General features: G+C 61.3%; 1 protein-coding gene across 4 annotated transcripts; it reads right to left on the bottom strand.

Annotated features, from left to right (window-relative positions):
- Positions 1-938: 938 nt before the first annotated feature.
- Positions 939-20,637, bottom strand: PWWP2B (PWWP domain containing 2B). Of its 4 annotated transcripts, none has more exons than XR_002827328.1 (5): positions 20,529-20,637; positions 12,941-14,573; positions 3,717-3,884; positions 2,016-3,196; positions 939-1,119 (listed from the first exon to the last, which is right to left on the bottom strand). XR_002827328.1 is itself a non-coding variant. In XM_006107190.3 (3 exons), exon 2 carries the CDS (start codon positions 14,465-14,467, stop codon positions 12,959-12,961), a length of 1,509 nt encoding a protein of 502 aa, XP_006107252.2. In that variant the 5' UTR covers positions 14,468-14,573; positions 20,529-20,637; the 3' UTR covers positions 3,222-3,884; positions 12,941-12,958. The 4 variants fall into 4 exon arrangements, 1 of the variants encoding a protein (XP_006107252.2); XR_002827330.1 differs by lacking the exon at positions 939-1,119 and having other exon boundaries at positions 1,126-2,080; positions 2,981-3,196; XR_002827329.1 differs by lacking the exon at positions 2,016-3,196 and having other exon boundaries at positions 1,031-1,119.
- Between the last annotated feature and the right edge of the window lie 6 nt (positions 20,638-20,643).

Here is a 20,643-nt window from a genome sequence, read left to right as displayed (position 1 = left end):
CCAAGCAGGGGAGGGGGAGCCAGAGGCTGGGCACGGTGCCTGTGGGGGGAGGGGTGTGAGGGGGAGGGAGAGGGGTTCCCAGAGGGGCCTGGACTGGGGCAGCCGAGCCAGGCCCAGCCCACACGTGCTCTGCACACTTGTCGGAGCACAGCAGAGTTTGCATAGCACTGTGCACGCCGCACCAGGGCGCTCGAGGAGTCGTGAGCTGTGCTGCCAGTGATAAGGAACGTGCTGGCGACACGCTGGGCACTGGGGACCCGGCCGCTGGCAGCTCTGAGGCCTCTCCCAGCTCTCAGGGTCACAGGGAGTCACTGGAATGCAAGCCCGGTGCTGTCATGAGGATGGGCATCAATCCCGCTAACGGTCTCCTGTCACTGAGAAGTGAATTCACTGAGGCAGGCCGAGCACACAGAGTATTTGAGAGCCGCTTGGCTGCCTGTGCCCGTGGAGGGTTCCACAACACCTTTGGTTTGGGAAACACACTTTCTACTCCTACTGGTATGCTCTTCTGATTCACCAGCTTTCGGCCTATTTTCTAGAACGGAGGTCCCTACCCAGGGCGTCCGGGAACCTGCACAGGAAACAATGGCCCCTTTCAGAGAGACGGACTTCTCAGGGCCATGTGGCATTTCCTCCCGTGGGCAGCGCAGGTGGCCCACCTCCTGTACCACCGGGGACTTCCCAGACTTCCCCTCACCCCCCGCCAACCACGGGAGTGGGGAGGAGCCCACCATCACCCCTTCACACATCTGCTTCGTGATACTTTGATAATTATTCCAAAACTAGAGGCCCGATGCACGAAAATTCGTGCAAAAGTAGGCCTTCCTTCCCCTGGCTGCTGGCACCACTTCCCTCTGGCACCCAGGACCCGGGCTTTGCTCCTGCCCCGGCTTCGTCCAGAAGGACGTCCGGAATGACGCCTGGAAGGACATTCGGTCTAATTAGCATATCACCCTTTTATTATGATAGATAACTGGTGTCCTCCGCAATCCCCCGTGTCTTTGCTCACTCAGAACATCAATGAGCCGGTGTCCGGGGGTGTCCAGGGCAGTGACGCTCAGCCTGCGATGCTGAGGTGGCGGAGACATGTCATCGCGCATTTGTCGAAACCCGTAGGACCTACGACGACAGGAAGGGGGAACCCGATGCGAACTATGGGCGCCAATTAGTGACCACACAGCAGCACAGGCTCACGGACAGCGGCGCATGCACCACACAGTGCGGGGTGCACAGGGCACTGTCCCCCGGGGCGGGGAGCTCTGCGGCTGCCCAGCGCCCCTGCTCTAAAATAGAAAGCCTGTTAATTTTTAAAAGTTCATTAATTATGTAAAAAATACCCCGAGACTGCCAAGGGGGCCCTGGGAGGACAGCAGGACTTGGGGACAGTGGTCCTGGCTCAGGCCTCACTGCATGGGCGACGGGAGCGGGGTGTGCTGGGCCTCTGAAGGCCACCCTACCCAGGGCCTCTCAGCTGCTCCAGTGGGGTGGGGAGGGGCAGCCCGAGTCCTGGAGGTGGGAGTGGGGCCGGGGGCAGGGGGAGGGGAGGAAGGAAGAAAGGCAGCAGGACCAGCGGCCTGAAGCCAGTGGCCTGCTCTTCAGACTGGCTGCCCTGCCAGTCAGAGGCCTGAGGGCCTCATCCTCCGATTTCTGATCTGAGGTGAGAAGGCCAATCTTGGCATCAGGCAGGGCTAAAAATAAATCGGCCGGGGCTGCCAGGATGCCTCCTCCGGCGGGCGGGGCAGGGAGGGAGGCCGGCCTTGGTGACAGCGTCACCGACCCAGGGCCCAGCAAGGCCGCACGCTGGCTTGGCTTCCCTCCCCCCAGCCTGTCCCAGGGAGGAGGTGTTCCCAGTGCCCTCGCCCCCAGGGAAGCGCACCCACTTCCCACACCATTGTGCTGGGCCCTCTCTGGAGGGGTGCCTGGGTAGGGGAAGGGACAGAGGGCCGATGTCACCAAGGCACCCGGATGTCACCCAGGAAGGAGGGGCACCAGCCCAGGTATGGGGTCTTGCTCACCTCCCAGATCCCGGGATGAATGATGACCACACAGCCAAGCAGGGTGTGAGCACCATGAAATCAAACTGACATGAAAACATGATTAATTTGCTGCCTAAGGAAACAGTCACAAAGCCTTAAAAACACACAAAGCCGCCTTCCCTTTTAATTACAACTGCTGTCTGTCCCAGCACACCCAGGGGCCAGCGTCCCCGGCTGGGTAGGGTGGGGGTGGAGAACTGGCCAGCTCCAGTGGGAGCAGCCAGGACTCGGCTCCCTCCAGCCCCTCAAACGGGCTGAGGGCTTCAGCGAGGGCAGCCCTGAGAGAGACACCCTATCCTGGGCACCTGAGCTAGGGGGTGGCTGTGGGCACGGCGGAGGACCCAGGCCCAGAGCGGGAGGGCACCCAGCAGGACTGGACAGCCGAGAGACCAGGAGCTACAAGGCCTGAGGTCATTTGGGGCTGGGCTTCACTGCTGGGCTCAGCTGGCCCTTAGAAGGGGGTGGCCCGGGGCAGGGCCCTGCATGTCTCCTGCAGGGCCTCGCCCAGCCCTGGAGCTTGAGATGATGCTGCTGAATCCAAAGCCCCTGTACGGATCTCTGTCCTTGTACCTGAGCTCAGGGACCCCGGCTGGGTGGTCAGGAGTAAAAGTGTCCAGGCCAGAGCTGCACGTGGCTGACCATCTCCGGGAACCTGAGCCGAGGTCACTCCATTTAAGACATGTTTTTCCAGGGGGCAGTGCCCAGCTTACGAAGAACGCCCTATCTCTCTCTGCCTTGTACTTCCCCAGACCCAGGTGACACCATGGGGCAGCCACTTCTCCCCTCAAGGTGGGTCCAGGCACTCAGAGGCCAGGCCACCTGCCCCTCATCGGGCCTTGGCTCTGCTGAGACCACAAGCAGGGACAAAGGGGGCTCCCCGGGGAGGGGACCCAGAGGAAACAGGAGATGAGGGTCCCACTGGGAGAAACCGCAGCAGAACCGACCCATTTGCAGAGATGTTGCCCCACTGGGGACGTTGGTGTCACCTACAGGGCCCGAGGGAGGCGGAACCCACTGCCTCCCTGAGCAGCAGCGCTGGGAACAGGTGGCCGTCTCTCGGGGGGCAGACCTCAACATGGGCGGGGTCCCTTCAACAGGGCAGCCGAGCTCGGGGGGCACAGGTATCAGTGGACACACAGCTCCCTCTATTCTCAAAAACGCTGAACAAAGAAAGAGCAAAACTCATTTTTTTTTCTTCCTTATTTCTTTTTGGTCTTTAAAGTGACAAAAGAGGGAAAGGAACACACCCTTACAAACAGCAGAGCGACGTTTTGTCCTTTCTGTGGTCAAGTCTGTTATCAAAGTGACAGCCCTCATAGCCTCACACATACGGGTACCTCCTGGCATCTCGGGCGCGGGGGCCCTGGAGCCTGTGCTGGGCGCCAGGTGGGACCCAAGCTCCGGGTGAGCGGGGAGGAGGGTGGGTGTCCGCCCCCCTAGTGCACAGAGACCCTGCGAGGGCTTGAAGGACCCACACGTGCAATTGGTGTCCTGGAGCCTGCAGGGCGGCCCTGAGCCGACAGCCCTGCCCAGGAGGGATGAGGCCGCAGGGGGCGAGGGGGACCTGGGCTCCCGCTGCTCCACAGCCAGAAAAGCGAACGTCCGCCTCAGGAGAATAAATACATTCAGCCGCCAGGCCCCGCGGCGCTCCTGTGGTTCTGTCCTTACAGCCAGACACACCTGCTCCTCCCAGGAAGCCCGGCGCCAGACTGACCACCGCAGGCCTGGCGTGGTTCTGCACGCAGCCAACCAGAAGGCACGCAGGGCCCCTCGGACGGAATGGGGGGCATGGAGGACACCCCGAAGTCGGAAGCTCCAGGAGAACGCCATGCCCTCATCGTCGGTGACCTTGTGAGAAGCAGAAAGGGCAGAGGTTACCAGGGGCCAAGTATGTGTGGTACAGGTCCCTTGGGGTCCAAGCACCAGGCCTGCGCGTCTACTGGGCATCTTCTCAGCCTCTCCCCAGCCCCCCAGCTCCCACGGGCCCTCACCATCTCAGAGTCCCGCCTCCCTGTGTGCCCTCGCCACTGGGCCACACACTGCCTGCTGCTCCTGTCCTGGGCAGGGACCCCTGAGCCCCTCCCACTACCAGGGGCCCTGAACTGTCTGGGGGAAGATGCAGGCTGCTGAGGCCTCGAGGGCCCGGACCTCAGGACTCACCCTAAAGCCCGCAGCCCTGGCCAGACACACAGGTGCTGAGGGGATGCTGCTGTTCTAGGTCCTTGGGGCTGCTCATGCCCGGGGTTTGGGGGAGCTAATGGCTGTGCACATGGCCCTGGTTCATGGCTCAGAAGGACCCCAGTGTGTGACTGTCAGGGGGCTTGTGACTGGCATGTCCTATGGAGTCACTCCCCCAAGTCCAGGCCCCTACCCTCCAGGCTCACCCTCCTGGCCTAGGGAAACTCCCCGGGTGGGGGAGGGGCACACCCTCAAATAGAAAATCCTTTTCCAGGGGACCATGGGCTTCAGCCCTGCTTTTCACTGTGTCCCCACCTCCCATCTGACCACTGGCCTCTGGAAGGCCATCCCAGAGCGGGCAGAACTGGCCACAGGGACAAACAGGCACTTCGCCCAGTTGTCTCAGGGACTCCCCCCTGCACCCCCCCCCCCCTGAAAAGCAGCCTGGCCTTCAGAAAAGGAAAGGCATTCCCCACCCCCGCTAGTCAGATGGTGGAGGAGGCATGGCAGGTCTGCAATGCCATGTGTGACTCAGGAGGTGCCTGGAGGGACAGAAAGGGGCAGGGGCCCAGGAAACAGGAAAGAGGGGGAGAGGCCAGGGGAGGGAGAGGCCAGGCGAGAGCAGCCTGGAGTCCACAGGGTCAGGCTCCAGGAACAGGAGGGGCCACAGATCCCGCTGCCCCGCCCCCAGGAGGGGAGGAGTCTCCCGCCCACCCCCGAGGCTTCCCCAACACAAGAGACAGAAGTGATCTGTGCAGGGCCCTGGCCCGGCCCCAACATGATGGCACCGACTGTCCTGAGGCCAAGTGCAGGGCAGAAGCCCATCCAGCCGGGTGGAGGGCCCTGCGTGTGAGTGAGAGCGTGACAGCGTGTGAGTGCCTGTCGGGGGCGGATGGCCACTCTATCTGGCCTGTCCCAGTGCCCCGGCTGAGGCCTCAGGCAGGTGAGGAGCCAGGAGACAATCATGAGAGCCCAGCCGGTGTTGAGCGTCATTGACCTAGGAACCAGGTGATCACAGGTGGATTCCCAGTCAGGGCACATGCCAGGGTTGTGGGCTCCATCCCCAGTGTGGGGCGTGCAGGAGGCAGCCGATCCATGATTCTCGCTCATTGATGTTTCTCTCCCTCCCTCTCCCTCTCCCTTCCTCTCAGAAATCAATGAAAAGAAAAAGAATCATGAGAGATAACAAAACAGCTTTAAGCCACTGTGCTTTGGAGAAGTTGGTTTGCACGGTGATCACAGACTGAAACAAATACCTCACGTGCTGCCAACATGAGAGACTTCAATTTCCCTTAGAGGGCTGGGGACAAACAAGGGATAAAAATATAAAAACTGCCCTGGCTGATTTGGCTCAGTGGATAGAGCATCAGTCTGTGGACCAAAGGGTCCTGGGTTCGATCCCGGGCAAGGGCATGTATCTGGGTTGCAGGCTCCCTCCCAGCCCAGGCCCTGGTCAGGGCTCGTGTGGGAGGCAACCAATTGATGTGTTTCTCTCACATCAATGTTTCTCTCTGTCTTCCCTCTCTCTTCCACTCTCCCTAAAAACCAATGGAAAAATATCCTCGGGTGGGAATTAAAGCATATATCCTATCTAATAAAGAGGGTATATGCTAATTGACCATCACATCATAGCAAAGACAGTGGCACCCACAGCCAATAAGGAGGGAATATGCTAATTGACTGCCACGCCCCAGTCCCCTCAGCCCCACTGGGGTGGCAGGTGTGCGGCAAGGCCAGGCCTACCCGCAGGCAGGCCTGGCCGCCCCATGTGTGCGCCTGCCTCTGGAGTCCCCCAATCCCCTCAGCCCTCCAGCCGCCCAGGGCAGCCCAAGGCACAGGTAACCAGGGCTGCCTGAGGCTTGCGCTGCCGGCAGTGGCAGCAGCAGAGGTGTGATGGGGCGTCGCCTTCCCCTGATCGCCGGGTCGCCTCCCACCCCCGAGGGCTCCCGGACTGTGAGAGGGGGCAGGCCAGGCTGAGGGACCCCCCTCCAGTGCATGAATTTTCATGCACCGGGTAGTATACATATAAAGCAGCCACAGACTGAGGCCAGTCAGCTCTGCAGAGAACAGAGCTGAACAGAAGTAAAATATATTCATAATTACCCACATGGATAAGCTGCAATTTCTACTATAACACTGAATCTTGATGTAGCCAAACCTTACGCTTGTGTGCACGTGTGGCCAAGGAATACGGGTTATAAGATTGCAACATGTTCAACTTCCACAGAGGAGTCTGTGAATAATGCCTAAACTGAAAACCCATGAAACAAGGGACAGCAGAATAAGTGGGTCCTTCAGGAACAAGGAGATCCATTCTTTCATTAGTTCCTTTAAAATTTGCACACATAGGACAACGATGCAAATAAGAATTGAGTGGAAAGAGATTCCGTGAGAGACCATCTTGCCCTGCTGTGTGACATGCAATAGGAATCCAAGCCTTTTCCATTCACATCTAAGAAACTCCAGGAGAAACGTGCAGAGAAACCCAAATAGCTTCCCACTGGCTCAGCAGCGGCCCCAGGCTCTCGGGCGCTGGCCCAGCACAGATGGGTCAGAACCCCAGGCCAGTCCTGTGTGCACCCCGCCCGTCCAGTGCCACGGCAGGAGTGTAAGCCATGGTCATCCGTGGATGACCGCCCAGGCCCCAGGTGGGGGGCACATGGGAAGCCTGGGGGAGGTGGGACAAGGCACTGGGACAGGGTGGACATGGGTGATGGCCCCTCCTTGCATTGCCACTGCCCATCCAGGCCCTGAGTCCACCATCTGGCTCCTGGGGCCCAGGACGACCTTGGGCATGAGGCAGAGGGGCTGAGGACATGTCCTGCCAAGGTCAGCTGCTCTCAGCTCAGCCGACATGTACCCTCTCTCAGTCCTGGAGGGCAGATGTCTGTGATCCAGGTGTCACCACAGGGAAGGCCTGTCTCCAAAAGGCCTGAGGAGGGGATCCCATGAGGCCTGAGGCCTTGCGGGTTGGGGGCCCCACCACAGCACTCACCCTGACAGCAGGCTGGCACCTGGAGTGAGATGCCCTGAGGCGCCCAGCCTCTGATAGCAACAGGTCTCCTTGCTCGCCTAGGCCCGACCACCCACTCCGGCCCCAACCACACTCCTGGCAGGGAGGGGGCTCAGTCCGGAGGCTGGAGCAAACACCGCCCCAACAGGCCCCTGAGGGCAGGGTTTCTGCCTGACCCCGCGTGGCAGCCCCTTCCTTGGCCAGGGCTCCAGAAGACACTGCACTGGGTCTGGGAAGTGTGTTCTAGAAGAGAGACCCACCTGGGGGCACCTCAGGGCAGCGGATGAGGGTGATACCACTCCCCATGGATGCAGGGAACTGATGGAGCCCCACCCATCCTCACCGCCACTGCCTCCACCCTAGGTGGACAAGGCCATGGCCATCACATCTGAGGACAGCAGGTTCCAAGTGACTGAAAGAAAGGTTGCGTGGGTCCTAACCTGTCACGCAAATTCATTCCTGCAGAACCATTTCCCTTCTGCCTTTTCACCTCTCAAACGGGAAAGCAGCTGTGACAGCACAGCCTGGTCCCCCCAACAGGTGACAAACGTCCAGGCAGGAGCCCAGGTGAGGGCGACACCCACACTGGGCAGGGGTCCGGGCAGCCCCATCTCTGTGCATCCTCATGCCGGATGGGGGACCCGCCCCAAACCTCCAGGATGGCCAGGAGCTGCATTTGTGATCTGGTGAAGAGGGGCCACTGGGCGTCTGCAGAGATCACATCAGGACTGCTGGCACAGGTGGGCCCCCCCCACACCGGAAGCTGCCACTGCCACCCACTTTTCATTGTGTTTCAGGATCAAAGGCGACCAAGCTTGGCTTATGCAAAGAAACACACAGCCTGGGAGATCATTAAACTGCCAAGTCCCCCTCCATCAACAGGGCGGCCTTTGAAAATGTCGTTAACCATCCATCAGCCGAGATCCTCAGGAGGAAAATACACATCGGCCTCGAGAGGTTACCCGCCGGGCACACCGGTGCCTTCCAGGCACCCCCTCCCCAAAGAGAACCGCCAAAGCAGCCCATGGAAGAGGCAGCCTTTACTCGGCGTCAGCCCCGCCCTCCCTCCTCCCTGCCTGATGCAGCCGGCAGGGCTCTCTGGTGGGGCTGGGCCTTCTTGAGGACACAGTCTTCTTAGAAACCTAGAGACAAACCAGGAATTACCCTGCGCTTTTCTCTTAACTGATGGGCCAGGAAACATCCCTCAGAATAGGACAGAAACTCTGCCCACTCACTTCCCTCCTCCCACCCTGGCCGGCCCAGGCATCCACCCCTTGTAATTACAGGCATTTCTGGGGGACCCTCTCTCTGGGAGAGGAGGTCCCTGTCCCTTGACCACAGCCGGCCTGGCCAGCCCCCGGAGTGCCCCTGCTGTCCCTCCCACCCCACCTGACTCGGAGACGGTGGAAAGGGCTGTGCTGGTGGCAGTTCAGAGAAAAGTTGTTTTTTCAGGGGCTCCCCAGGCCGGGAAGCAACCCAACTGCCCCGTGACACTTTCTCCCCTCTCCCTCGACCATCTGCAGGACTGTGGGGTCCCTCTGGCTCCTCCATGACCATGGCCCCAAGGTTCTTCCTTCCCCAACAGTCGCCCTTACAAGGCTCAGTCCAGTCCTGGCAGGAGGCACCTCCCCCCCCTCACGTCCATGGAGATGGCACCACATCCAGCCTCCACCTGGGCCTGGGGAACCACACACCGTCCACAGGCCCCACCACCCCCAGCCACCCCTGCTCTGGGGAGGACAGACCTCTCCAGTGTCTCCCAGCGGGGTCCTGCCTCCCATGCCCAGGGCCCAAGGCCCCGCCAGGCCGCCCCGCCCGCATGTTGTGCTGACAGCCCCTTCTCCCCGTCTGTCCCTGCTGGCCCAGCCGACCTCACAGGAGTAGTGCCCCCTCCAGGAGTGCCCCCATGGGCCGAGTCCACCACCAGTGATGAGAACTTGAAGCAGGAAGTGGAGACCAGGAATCAATGAAGATCCCGGCAAAGCGCTCTTCTGTGAGGTCAAGGCATCTCAGCAGCAAGAAGGCCCAGGTGGGCAGGGACAGACCAAAGCCCCTCCCCCAGGGACCTGGTCCCGGAAGAGCAACTGCAAACACTCCGGGAGACTACCTGGGCATTGCTGTGCCCCTGCCCCTGCTCCTGGGGCCCCCGCCGCACCCACCGGCCGCCCAGACCTCCCTGAGGCTGGAGGAGGCGGCAGGACGGTGTCAGGAGCCGCAGGTGGGACAGGGCCTGAGCCCCCGCAGCAGGCTCGGAATTACAGGCTTGGGTTTCCTTCTGGAACAAAATAATTACAACCTCCCAGAGGACCTGAATCCCCTGGAAGCAATGTGGATGTCAGCTGGAAACCGTCTTCAGAGGCAGAAATACATTTGTATTCAGAGTTGGAAGAAAGAGGAGAGCTAGTGTGGGGCACGCGGCTCAAGGAACAAACACGTCAAAAAAGTCAAAACCTGGAGACCGGATCTGGGCGCTTTTGTCCTCGTCTGACCAGCGGCACCACATTCACACAGAAGCTGTCACTGCCCATCAGGAGTGACGGCCCCACCAGTAACACCGCCCGGTTCCCGGGTGATGTTTCTGATCGGTATCGGACAATTCCCAGCAGAAACCGCCATGATGACGCCGGAGGACCCACATCTGGAGTACACAGCCAACCTGCAGGGCCCCCGATCCTTCCGGAACAACGGGTCTCTCTCTCAGCACACAACCCGTCCGCTTCACCACCACTGAGCCCTCCCTGGGCCCGGGCGGCTGTCTGTCGAAGAGGCTGGGGACTCTGAGCTGCGCCCCAGCCCCCGACGGAGCTGCGGAGTGGACAGCAGGGCGCAGTAGGTGTGTGTGCCTGAGACCTCAGGTCTCACACTGGAACCAGAATGCGACCTTCAACGGTGAAGGTGCTGCAGGAGTTAAAGACTCTGCGATGACTCAGGTGGCCTACAAATGCCGTCCCAGGGTCCTTATAGGAGGGTCTCAACCCTGCAGAGGAGGAGAGGCCAGGATTGGGGTGACGTGGCCATCAGGCCAGGAACGCCTGGAGCCCCCCAGGAGCTAGAAGAATGCCCCCCCCCGCCCCCGCAAGCCTCTGCAGGAAGCACAGTCCAGCCGACACACTGATTTGGGGCTTCTGGCCTCCAGAACCATGAGAATGACTTTCTGCTGTTTCTAGACGCCCGGCGTGTGGTCATTTGTGACTGGCCACAGGAAGGCAATGCAGAGGATGAAGCCAGCCCCCAAGACACCTTTTGCTCAGAGAAGTAGAAAATGCAGCGCTCAGAGCTGCCCACCTGAAGCAGGCCAGGGAGGCTCTACTGTGTGAGCCCCAGAAAGTCCCCTGCCCACCAGTAGCCCTGACGCTGGGCCAGGAAAGGAAGGAACTGGGCACTGGGTTCCATGGGAGGCTGGACGGCAGCCCTGTGGCCCGCCCAGCTTACACGGAACCTGTAAATTTCCCACTGGCCCGAGGGGCTGGGACACTGAATGGCATTTCACCTGCCAGTTCAGGGAGGCACCAGGGTTCCTGGCCCTTGCCTTGCCCATGGAAGCCCGCCTTCCCCAGTAAAAGGGGTTCCCAGTTTCCCCTTCAAGAGCTGGCCGGAGGGGCTGCCCCTGCAAACAGCACTGCTGATGCTTCAAAACAAACTTCCCACCAGGAGGCCACTGACCCCACGCAGAGAGGGAAACTGAGGCTTAGGGATGACAGCAAGTCAGCCACCTGGTGAGACCTCCACTCACAGCCTAATCCTCAAACAGGAGACTTTGTGCTTTGGGGCTACAAGAACCCCAGCAGGCCAGGCTCCCAGAGCTGTGCACACTGCTGGGGGGCATGGGCACGGCCCCAGAATTGAGAGCCCAGAATTGAGAGACTCAGAAGAGGCCTGTTTGTGGGCACCGGCCCTCAGCAGGCAAACCCGCCCGGCAAGATTCTTCCTTCTGCTTCCTGACTAGCAGCCAGCCCTGAACCCACCGGGTGGCATTCTCCCAGCACGGGGGCTCCCGGAGCAGGGTTCCAGGGCCGAGAGCTGCACTTGGGCTGATGCTGCGTGGACTCACCGTCCCCTGTAACTGCTCACCATGACCTGGGGCCTGAAGGTCACTCTGAGGACTGACCTACACACCACTCCCTCAGCGACAGCTTGGGCCCACCTCCACGCCGGCCTCCAGACCAGGCCAAAAGCAGGGTGGACCTTGTGTGAGCAGAGGGGTGGGCTGGGGGCCGCAAAGAGCATATAGAGACAGACAAGATCCTGGGGATGGTCCCCAGGCCAACAGGATGTGGACGCAGCCCAGGGATCTCCGCTGAGCCAAGCCACAGCAGGCAGAAGTCCTAGGAAGCTGACTGGAGGGCATCTGACTTTTACCTGGAACCTTCCTCCTCAATCAAGCCTGCCACCCTCCTCATGGGGGGCCATCACATGAGACCTTCGCCGGCTCAATGTTGCCAGGCCGAGGCCACGCCCACACCCAACAGGAAGGCCCAGAACGGGCGGGAGATGTGCCTGGGTCGGGAGAGGAGAGGTTTGTGCCCAGACTCCTGAGAGCAATTCAAGGTGGTCATCAGCCTGATGCAAGAAGCAGGTGGGGAGACAGGGTGGGGACAAGCCCCTCAACATGGCTTCTACCCTGGGATCCCCTTTGCCAGGTGCTCCACAAACTCCTTCCCCAGCCATACGTTAGCTGGTCCTGCTGAGGCCTGATGGCTCATCACCTGGGAAACCGTGGCATAGTCTAGGTGGGTGAGCAGGCAGGCCAGCCCAGACAAGGTCATCTGAAGGTCATGAAGACCGAGGAAGAAGTCCAGCTGGGGTAGAGGACTCCTCTTGTCCTCAGCAGTGCCAGTGGCCCCTGGACACACCCCATCACCCAGGCACCAGCTGGTGGAAGCCATCAGATGGGGACACGCCCAGCATCTCGGGGCCCACGGGTGGCTCGTGGCAGGTGGCCTCAGCCCCTTGGCCATGTCCCGATACCCCACGGGATGACCACAGACACGCCCTTGGTGACACCTCCAACCCCACAGGGTGACAGTCCCCAGCTCACAGAGACTCTAAGGTATGTGACCAGAGCGCCTACAATGTTCTCCTGAAGGAGAGATTGAGGGTGAGACCCTGCCCGGGGACAGGCCCCAGAGCCACTCCAGAAGCCTGGAGCACCCAGCCACCTGCAGCCGGAAGAGCGTCTACCCTGGCACCAGGTGGAGGGGTGGGGCTACATCTGAGGGTAGGCAGCTCGATGACCTTGCTCCTTCCTGCCAAGCGGAGACCCCAGAATGGCCCCTGACCTGCGTGGGAGCAGAAGGGCACAGGAAGGCGTGTTCCCGCAGAACGGTGACAGAAGAGGAACAACCCCTCCCTGCACTCCCCCTATCAGTCAAAACCGTCACCTTTAAAAAATGCACCCCTTTCTGCCAAAGGCTGACAGAGGGAGGAACCCCTTTACGGGCATTTTGAAAAATGGTCACAAAACACAAACGAGCTCCGTTCTTTGAACAAGCGGCTGCCGGCGGCTACGTCTAAAGCACGTCTCCTGTGCTCTGCAGAGCCGGGTGACGCTGCCAGCTCGCAGGACGGCTTTCCGGATGGCCCCCTTCGGAGCAGCGAGGCCGATGGGGAGGAGACCTCCCCACCCCCTGCAGGGCCCGGAGCAGAGGGACAGCAGCTCAGATGCCAGCTGGGGACGGCCAGGAAGGAGGCCGCCCTCCGCGCACACACTCACCTGGTCAGGGAGCCCCAGTCATGTTTCAAACTGGGTTAAGAGCTCCCTGATTTCCGGGGCCACGTGTCGCGCGGCATTGGCGGCCTCTGTTATAGCTTTCCGATACATCCCCTTCTTCTTACGGTTAAATCTCAGTTTGAAAAATTCAGAGAAAGGGGAGAGTTTGGAAATGGACAAGAATGATGTCGTTGGAGAACCAAACCACGAGACTTTCGCTTCTTGCCAAGAGGGCTCCCCGTCCTCCTTCTGGCTAAGATTGATGTCAAGGACACGTGCTGGCCACCAAGGGAAACCATGAACCTTACCCCACACGATGTCCCCTACGGCCACGGTCCTTCCGTCCTCGGTAACGCACTTGGAGATGCTCTGCGTGTGCAGCCTGACCGTCAGGGGCGGGACCGTCTGCCCCGCGCGCTTGGAGGTGGGCGGCACGGACACACCATCGCCAGAGGAGAGGTCACATGTGTCTGGCGACGTGACTTCTGAGCTGGACGATTTGGACTCGTCCAGGCTGTCGCTGCTCCACAGCGACTCCCGGGCATAGTCTGTCCTGCTCCCAGAGCAGCTGGCGAGAAAGGCCAGGCTGTCGCGCCCGTGTTTACCCTGGGGACACGTCTTGAAGTCATCGTCCTCCCCAGAACTTCCCGAAGACAAGTCCGCCAGGGCACCGTGGGCAGAGCCAGAGGCAGGGTGGGCAGGGGAGCTGGCCTGGGCACCTTGCCCACGGCCGTTGAGCTCCTCCACCAGCTCAGCCCTATAGACAGGCTCCTGCTCACCAGCGCCCAGGCGGTGGGGCTTCAGGCGGATCTTGGGGGGCGGCAGGTCAGCACTGGGGGGCATGGGCCGTGTCAGCTTCAGCTTCGGAATGGAGGCGGAGGGCCCGTCGGGTGGCCTGTCCCGAGCCGCCTCGGGGTCCGGGGCACCGTGCAGGGCCTGCGGGGGGCAGAAGGGCTCCAGGGAGCCGTGCACGCGGGACGGGATCTCCACCACCTCGCCCTTGCCCTGAGGTGTGCTGTAGGAGATCTTGATGGCCGGGCTCCGTGGGACCCGAGCCTGGTCCTCCTCCCGCCTCTCCCTCTTGCTTCTCCTGGTGGTGGCCGAGGCCGCGGTTTCACCCCCGCCATCTGGGTCCTCGTGTTTGCGGAGCTCCCTGTCTGGGTCGGAGCCACTGCCCAGTCTCCTGCGAGGCCGGGGGGTGGCTGGGGGCGCGGGGCCAGCCTCCGGGGGGCTCAGGGTGCTCTTGCACTTCTCGCAGAGGACCCGCCGTGGCCGCAGGCAGATGGGGCTCAGGGCCAGCCGGCCAGGGTCACGGTTGCGGGACAGGCGCCTCTTTGTCCTCTTGATGGTCCGGGGTGGTGGCTGTGGCACCCACTGCTGGTAGGTGTTCCTCAGCCAGAGTGGGGGCGGGAAGGGGGCGCCTTCAAAATATGGCGGGAAGGGGGGCAGGCTTCCAGCGGGCAGCGGCGGCACCAGGGGCGGGGGCAGCTCAGGGCAGGAAGGCGGCGGGGGCGCTGTTCCCAGCTGCATCGCCTCCGGGTCCTCCTCTGTGGCGGCTGGGCCCTGGCAGCCATTGACAGGGGTGTCCTCGGCCTGGGGCAGTGGAGTGGATGGGGGCAGGCCGAAGAGGCCGGACCTGGCAGGGGAGACAGAAAGGACAATCGGGATGATGATGGGCCCCCCACCCCCCACCCCCCACTCCTAGGCGCCACAGGATTGGGTGCTCACACCTTCACCTGGGACTCCCACCAGTGTGCTGGGGGCCCTCTTCCTCCCAGATGACGGTGTGAGCTCATGAAGTCACAGGACCAGCATCAAGGCCACTGAGCGCCCACATCTCAGTTCCTGGCAACAAGGGGGAGCGTGGGATCAAAGCTGGAGATCCCCTAGGACCCGGTGCCCGAGGATCTGGGACGTAGCCGGGCCCAGCCTGTGTGCCTCCTAGAGCACAGGGTCACCCCCAGGCCCGACTGTCACACCGTTCTCGCGGCCCGTGAGCTGTGACGGTCGGGAGTCGCATCCGATTCAGAGCCACTTGCGGTGCAGCCTGGATACACCTACATTGTTTCAAACCAGTGGTTCTCAACCTTCTGGCCCTTTAAATACAGTTCCTCACGTTGTGACCCAACCATAAAATTATTTTCGTTGCTACTGCATAACTGTCATGTTGCTGCTGTTATGAATCGTCATGTAAATATCTGATATGCAGGATGGTCTTAGGTGACCCCTGTGAAAGGGTCGTTCGACCACCAAAGGGGTCGCGACCCACAGGTTGAGAACCGCTGTTTCAAACAGTGAAAAACAAGCCCCAACAGTCCACACCTCCCCTCCCCGTGAACACACCTCACTTTGAAACAAATGTGACTTAATTTAAAGATGGCTTTAGCTCAAAGCTGTTATTGTGAAGCACAAAAATAGACTTTTAGAGCCAAGTTATAAGTAACCAGGTTTGGAACGTGGCATCTTTACCTTCCTTTCCAAATTTAATCAGGGAGAAGGAAAGATAAATGACTTTGCTGCTTTCCAATCTACAGATGCTCTCCACTGACCGACCTCCCGAATCCAGGGGTGCTCAGAGGGGCTGACCATGCATGACGTCACCATTCCCTGCATGTCGGGTGGCTCACCCGACCCTGAGACGGGGACCTGAACAGGCCAGGAGCGAGGTGCAGGCTACACCAGAAACACGGAACTCAGAGCCATGACAAGGCCGCCGAGTGCGTGACCCCAGGGCTGCCCCCTCCCCCAGGGTCCTTACTGTCACGATGCTGAGGACATGAACGGTGGAGGGCACGCCTGCCCTCTGAACACTGCCCAGTCTGTGTCTAATGCAAGACCACTGGTAAAGCCTGGGACTCAAAACACACTTTCAATTTCCTTGCTTTTCCTATCAATCCAGGGGGTCCACAGTCTGGGGGATCCACAGACCAGGGGTCCACCACACACCTCTGAATTGGAGGGTTGTTCCCAAGGCCTCCCCCAGAGCCCACTTCCTGCCCACCTTTTACAGGCATTCAGACCATGAACTGGGGTCCACTCCGACACCCTCCTCTTCATCTGCATCCTCACTATGCCACCCTCCCAGGCCCCTGTGCTGTTACCCCACTCAGACCCAGCCCACACCCGCTCCTTGGCCTCCACTTCCTACCTGCCCCCAAGCCCCTGGCCTGCCCCCCACATCACCTGCCTGTGTTGGAGCAGAGCCTTCCTCAGCAGGACCCACGCACAGACTGCGCCCCTGGCCAACCAGCCCAGGGCGCAAGGCTCCTGGGTGATCTCTCGCCACATACAGACTGCGGAGTGGGGTGTAGGGCAAGTGGCCCCATCTCTGAAGTCCTCACAGCTTCGGTCCAGGGAGGTTTTTGCCCCCCATTTTTGGTACATGCCCCTCAGGGGGGACCTTGCATGTTTAGGATGGATACAGGGCTCTTTGCCAGAGACCAGACCGGAGCCAGAGCCCTCCGTGTGGGCCCCTGAGTGGGCTGGCCTGCACCCACCAGGCAGGCCAGAGTGGCAGCCGAACCCTCCCTGCCTGGCTCATCAAATTGGGAAGCAGCTTCGGCGCATGGTGCCCAGGGCCAGGGAACAGATGTGCCCCTGCCCTCCCTGGTGAGCGTGCCCCTCAGCCCAGAGCTGTGGCCGGGGGTTGGGGGGAGCCTTCCAGACAGCAGTGCAGCCCTGTGGAAGGCCCCGCTGCCGACAGGGAAGGCCCCGTGACTCTGGCATGACAAGCAGCCATACTTCCTTCCCGGAGTTGCTGCCCTGCCCAGGCCACACCCACCACTGCCTGGTGGGTAAACAGCGGCCGGTGGGGCAGGACGGCTCAGTCCCTGGCTGCGGATCCCAGAGTGGGTGCCCCGGGCTGCTGGGATCCAGCTCCCAAACCCTTTCAAAAGCGCCATGAGGTGCACGTCATCACCGCCACCCTAGTTTATGGCCAGGGGAGTGAGGCTCAGAGAGGCCAGAGAGCCAGGCGGGCCTGTGCTCACACCCCAGTCAGCTGTCTCCAGGCCACTCTCTCCTGAAGGACCTCAGCAGCCTGGCCGCAGTAGGAAGACCTTTACTGGACCCTGGGGCACCAGGCATGGCACCACTGTGGATTAGGGCTCACCCACAGGGCCCAGCCTTTCCCACAGGGCCGTGCCCACACTGTCCTGTGCCCAGGACAGAGGCTCTGGCCAGGCCGGCAGTGCCCCACAGGGGATAGATACCAGGCCTGCTGTAACATGGGGGCCTCTGGGTCCCCCTCTGTTCAGGACATCGGGGAAAACAGGTTGCAGGGGAAGTCACAGTCTAGACACCAGAGTATCCCCTCGTCCAGGGCCACACAGGGGAGCCCACCCTTCCCCCAGGGTCACCAGGAACAGCCATAGCACCAGGTGGCCATAGCTGGCCCCAGAGTCCTGGACTAAAAGGTTTCATAACCATCAGCATCATTTCAAGAAAACTCAGCTGACTACATCCCTCTCTCAGCCCTGAGGACTCCCCCGCAGCATGAGGCTAGGCCCCAGCCCACACCCCTGGTCACCTGCTGGCATAAGCTCCGGAGACCAGCTACTCGAGCCAGGTCCTCTTGAGTGGCACCTGCCCATTGGCTGTAGGTCATGCCACCCTATCACACACTGGACACCTCACTCTCAGTCCATCGAGCTTCCCAGGGCTGGGAGGGTGTGCGCAGTGGGCTCTGGACCAGGAATCTGTCCAGTGAATGTCTCAGGAGCAGCCCCAGTGACCAAGTTTCCATTCTGGACAGTGGGTGTGCCCAGCATGGAGTGGGTGCTCTCCTGCCCAGGGACTGTTGGCTGGTTGAGTCTCCAGAAGCCTGGGTCCCAACCCCCTAGGGTAGAGTGTGGGTCACAAAGGCTTGAACCCCAACCTTTCCAGCAGAGGGCCCAAGAGTCTGGCATGGTAATGGCCCCCTGGGGAAGTTTGAGCGACACCGGCTTGGAGGTCAAGGCTGGAGGCTCTGGGCTGGCCAGGCCTGGCAAGCAGCTGGCCCTCAAACCCACTGTGGGACCATCCCTTCACCACTCTGAGCCTCTGTGTCCTTGGCCACCCCTCAGCCAGGGCCACCCCACTCGAGATCCTCAACTAGAGGTGTACTCCCAAGCCACCCACAAAATGCCCACAGCACCCCGCACCCAGCCTGGAGCGTCGGAGCAGGGCACGTCTGGGCCATCTGCATCCTGACTGTGCCTGTGGAGACACTGGGAGGACCGTTCTCGGTAGTCTGCCTGGGACAGCCCACTTCCCGGCACACAGTAGGTGCACAATGAATGTATGTAAACCCAGGAGCTGGTGGGCACTCTGAGCCCCTGGGGATCTTGGTTAAAATCACACGGCAGCTGGGCAGCACGTTTCAAACTCAGATGGACGATGGACAGGTGGAGGCGCTCCGCACGCGGCCCACCTCTGCACCTGCACCTGCACCTGCTGAGACTCACCTGGCCTGCCCGCTCCTCTCCCCTCTGCCAACCTTCAGGAAAGAGAACCAACCTTCTAGGGCCCTAAGGGAGGGACCCCACCTCCCAAATGCCAACCATTAACACTGGTTGCTGAGCCCCCCTACAGGAGGGAGACCAGGAATTTGTGGGAATGGCCCCTCCCAGGGGACGGCTCCCTTCCAGCAGACACTCGGGTTGGCTACGGCACAGGGCTCCCAGGCCCCCAGGTCTGCACGGAACCCAGGACGCTGCCAATACACGGCTGTCACCAGGGATGCATGCTCATCAGTGCTCACACCCAGCCCTCCACCGTCACATACTGACACTGAGAAGAAAGTGGCACCGGGGAAGTCAGGGGGGTGCTGTGGACGCTGAGGCTCAAGGCCAGACCCCCACTGTCTGAATCTTCCAGGCCAGGGTGTCAGCTGCCTCTGGACCCTGCCCGACAAGTAGGCTGTAAACACGAGCATGCCATCATAACAGCAATCGTAATATTACGGGCAGAGAAGTGGAATCAGGTGAACCAGGGAGATGGCAGAGGCCAGGGTGGGCAGGAGCCAGAGCTGTGGCACTGATCTAGGACCAAGCCTCGGAGGGCTGAGGGGCCAGGAGGCCAGGTTCACCTTCAGGTCCTCCACAAGGACAGGGCGGGGCAGGGGGGCAACGCAAGTCAGAAAGAGTCCCCGCAGAGCAGAGCTGTGTCCACTGAGGCCCAGCTCCTGGTTCTGTGGGCAGCTCTGGTTACAGCCCAACGTGGCTGCAGGAGGGTTGCCGCCCACATGTCCTACAGCTGCCAGATCCCAGCAGGGCCTGCTTCCTTCCCAGAGCCAGTGGGGAAGGGGGTGGGGAAGTGTGGATCTACAACCCAAGTTAGCCACAGGCCTCAGGGAGGGTGCCTGCCGCCTCTGCAGACATCCCCAGCTATGAGTCAGGGTGGCCCCCACAGCCTTCCTGATCCACTCAGGGAGCCCAGATACAGCAATGGGGTGGGGGAGCCTTTGCTGCAAGTGCCCCTCTCCAAGGAGGCAAGGCCGTGCAGCCCTGCACCGACCCAGGAGCAGGGACGGGCCAGGCCTGCAGCCCTGCCTGAGGGAGGAAGTGGTGGCCATCCTGGCAGGGGACGCCCCAGGGCACAGGCTTGGCAGCTTGCAGGTGGCCATGCTGCAGCCCCCAGGTGTCACTTGGTCCCACTGAGCTCTCCGTGGTAGCCAACTCCCAGCAAGACAATAGTCACCGGGAGGCCTTATGTTAAGTCACGTGACTCGTGCATAAATGGCTTCTGGCACATCTAATGAGAGATAATGCCAGCAGGGTGACTGAGGGAGAGTGGCGGTCACCTCCCCCCCACCGGAACAAAACCCGCTCCACCCAGGGAAAAGTCCGGCTCCTGGGCCCACACTCAGAATAAGGCCCAGCAGGAGCGCCCAGACCTCAGTGCCTGGTGCATGCCTCATCACCGACCTGCCTGCCGACAGCGCACCACCATGTGACACTGTATCCAGGAGACTCCTGCAGCAGGAGGCCCTGCAGCGCACAGGTGCGGGTGTCTGCCCCAGGCCTGCGGGGGACCCAGCTCCGGAGAAACCAGCACAACTTGTATCTTCACTCCTGCACCGCGGGGGGCTCCCCTCCCCACCCCCAGGGTGTTTGTAAATGGCACCCTGGACCTGACTGCTGGTCACCAAACTAAACCTCAGCCTCAGTCGCTCGGAGGAGCCTCGGGCGCCGTGACATCAGCCAGGGGAGCAGCAGTTGTGAGTAACTGACAGGGCAAGTCCTGCACATCTGAACCCACCTCCCCCACCCCCAACGGATGACAATTCTCAAAACAGCTGAATTCAACAGTGCGTCTAACAAAGAAAAGTGCGTTAATTATGGCAGACGCGCGGAGTTCCGGCCCGGGCGCAGGGACTCGGCTCCACGCCCCACGCCCCACGCCCAGGCCCCACCCGCCCCCGGCCCGAAAAGTAGCAAGGACTTTGAGAGCCACTTTCGCCCCGGAGTGACGGCGGCCCGAAGCCCGGGCTGGGGAAACCGAAAGCAGGCGCCAGCGCTGCCCTGGACCCGGGTCCGGCTCTGGGCGCGGGGTGGGGAGTCTCGAGGGAATTCCTGGGGTGTCCAGGGCCCGCGCCCCCCGCCGCGCTCACTTTTTCGTGCAGTCCAGCAGGATCCCGGCGAAGCTGCGCTGCCCGCAGCTCACAGTGACCAGCAGCGCGCCATTGACGACCTGCTCCACCCGCACGGGCAGCCGGCAGCCGGCGC

This window comes from Myotis lucifugus, unplaced genomic scaffold, assembly GCF_000147115.1.
Source record: "Myotis lucifugus unplaced genomic scaffold, Myoluc2.0 scaffold_1059, whole genome shotgun sequence".
In the NCBI taxonomy this organism is placed as follows: Eukaryota; Metazoa; Chordata; class Mammalia; order Chiroptera; family Vespertilionidae; genus Myotis; species Myotis lucifugus.
This window is presented reverse-complemented; position numbering and strand designations above follow the sequence as displayed.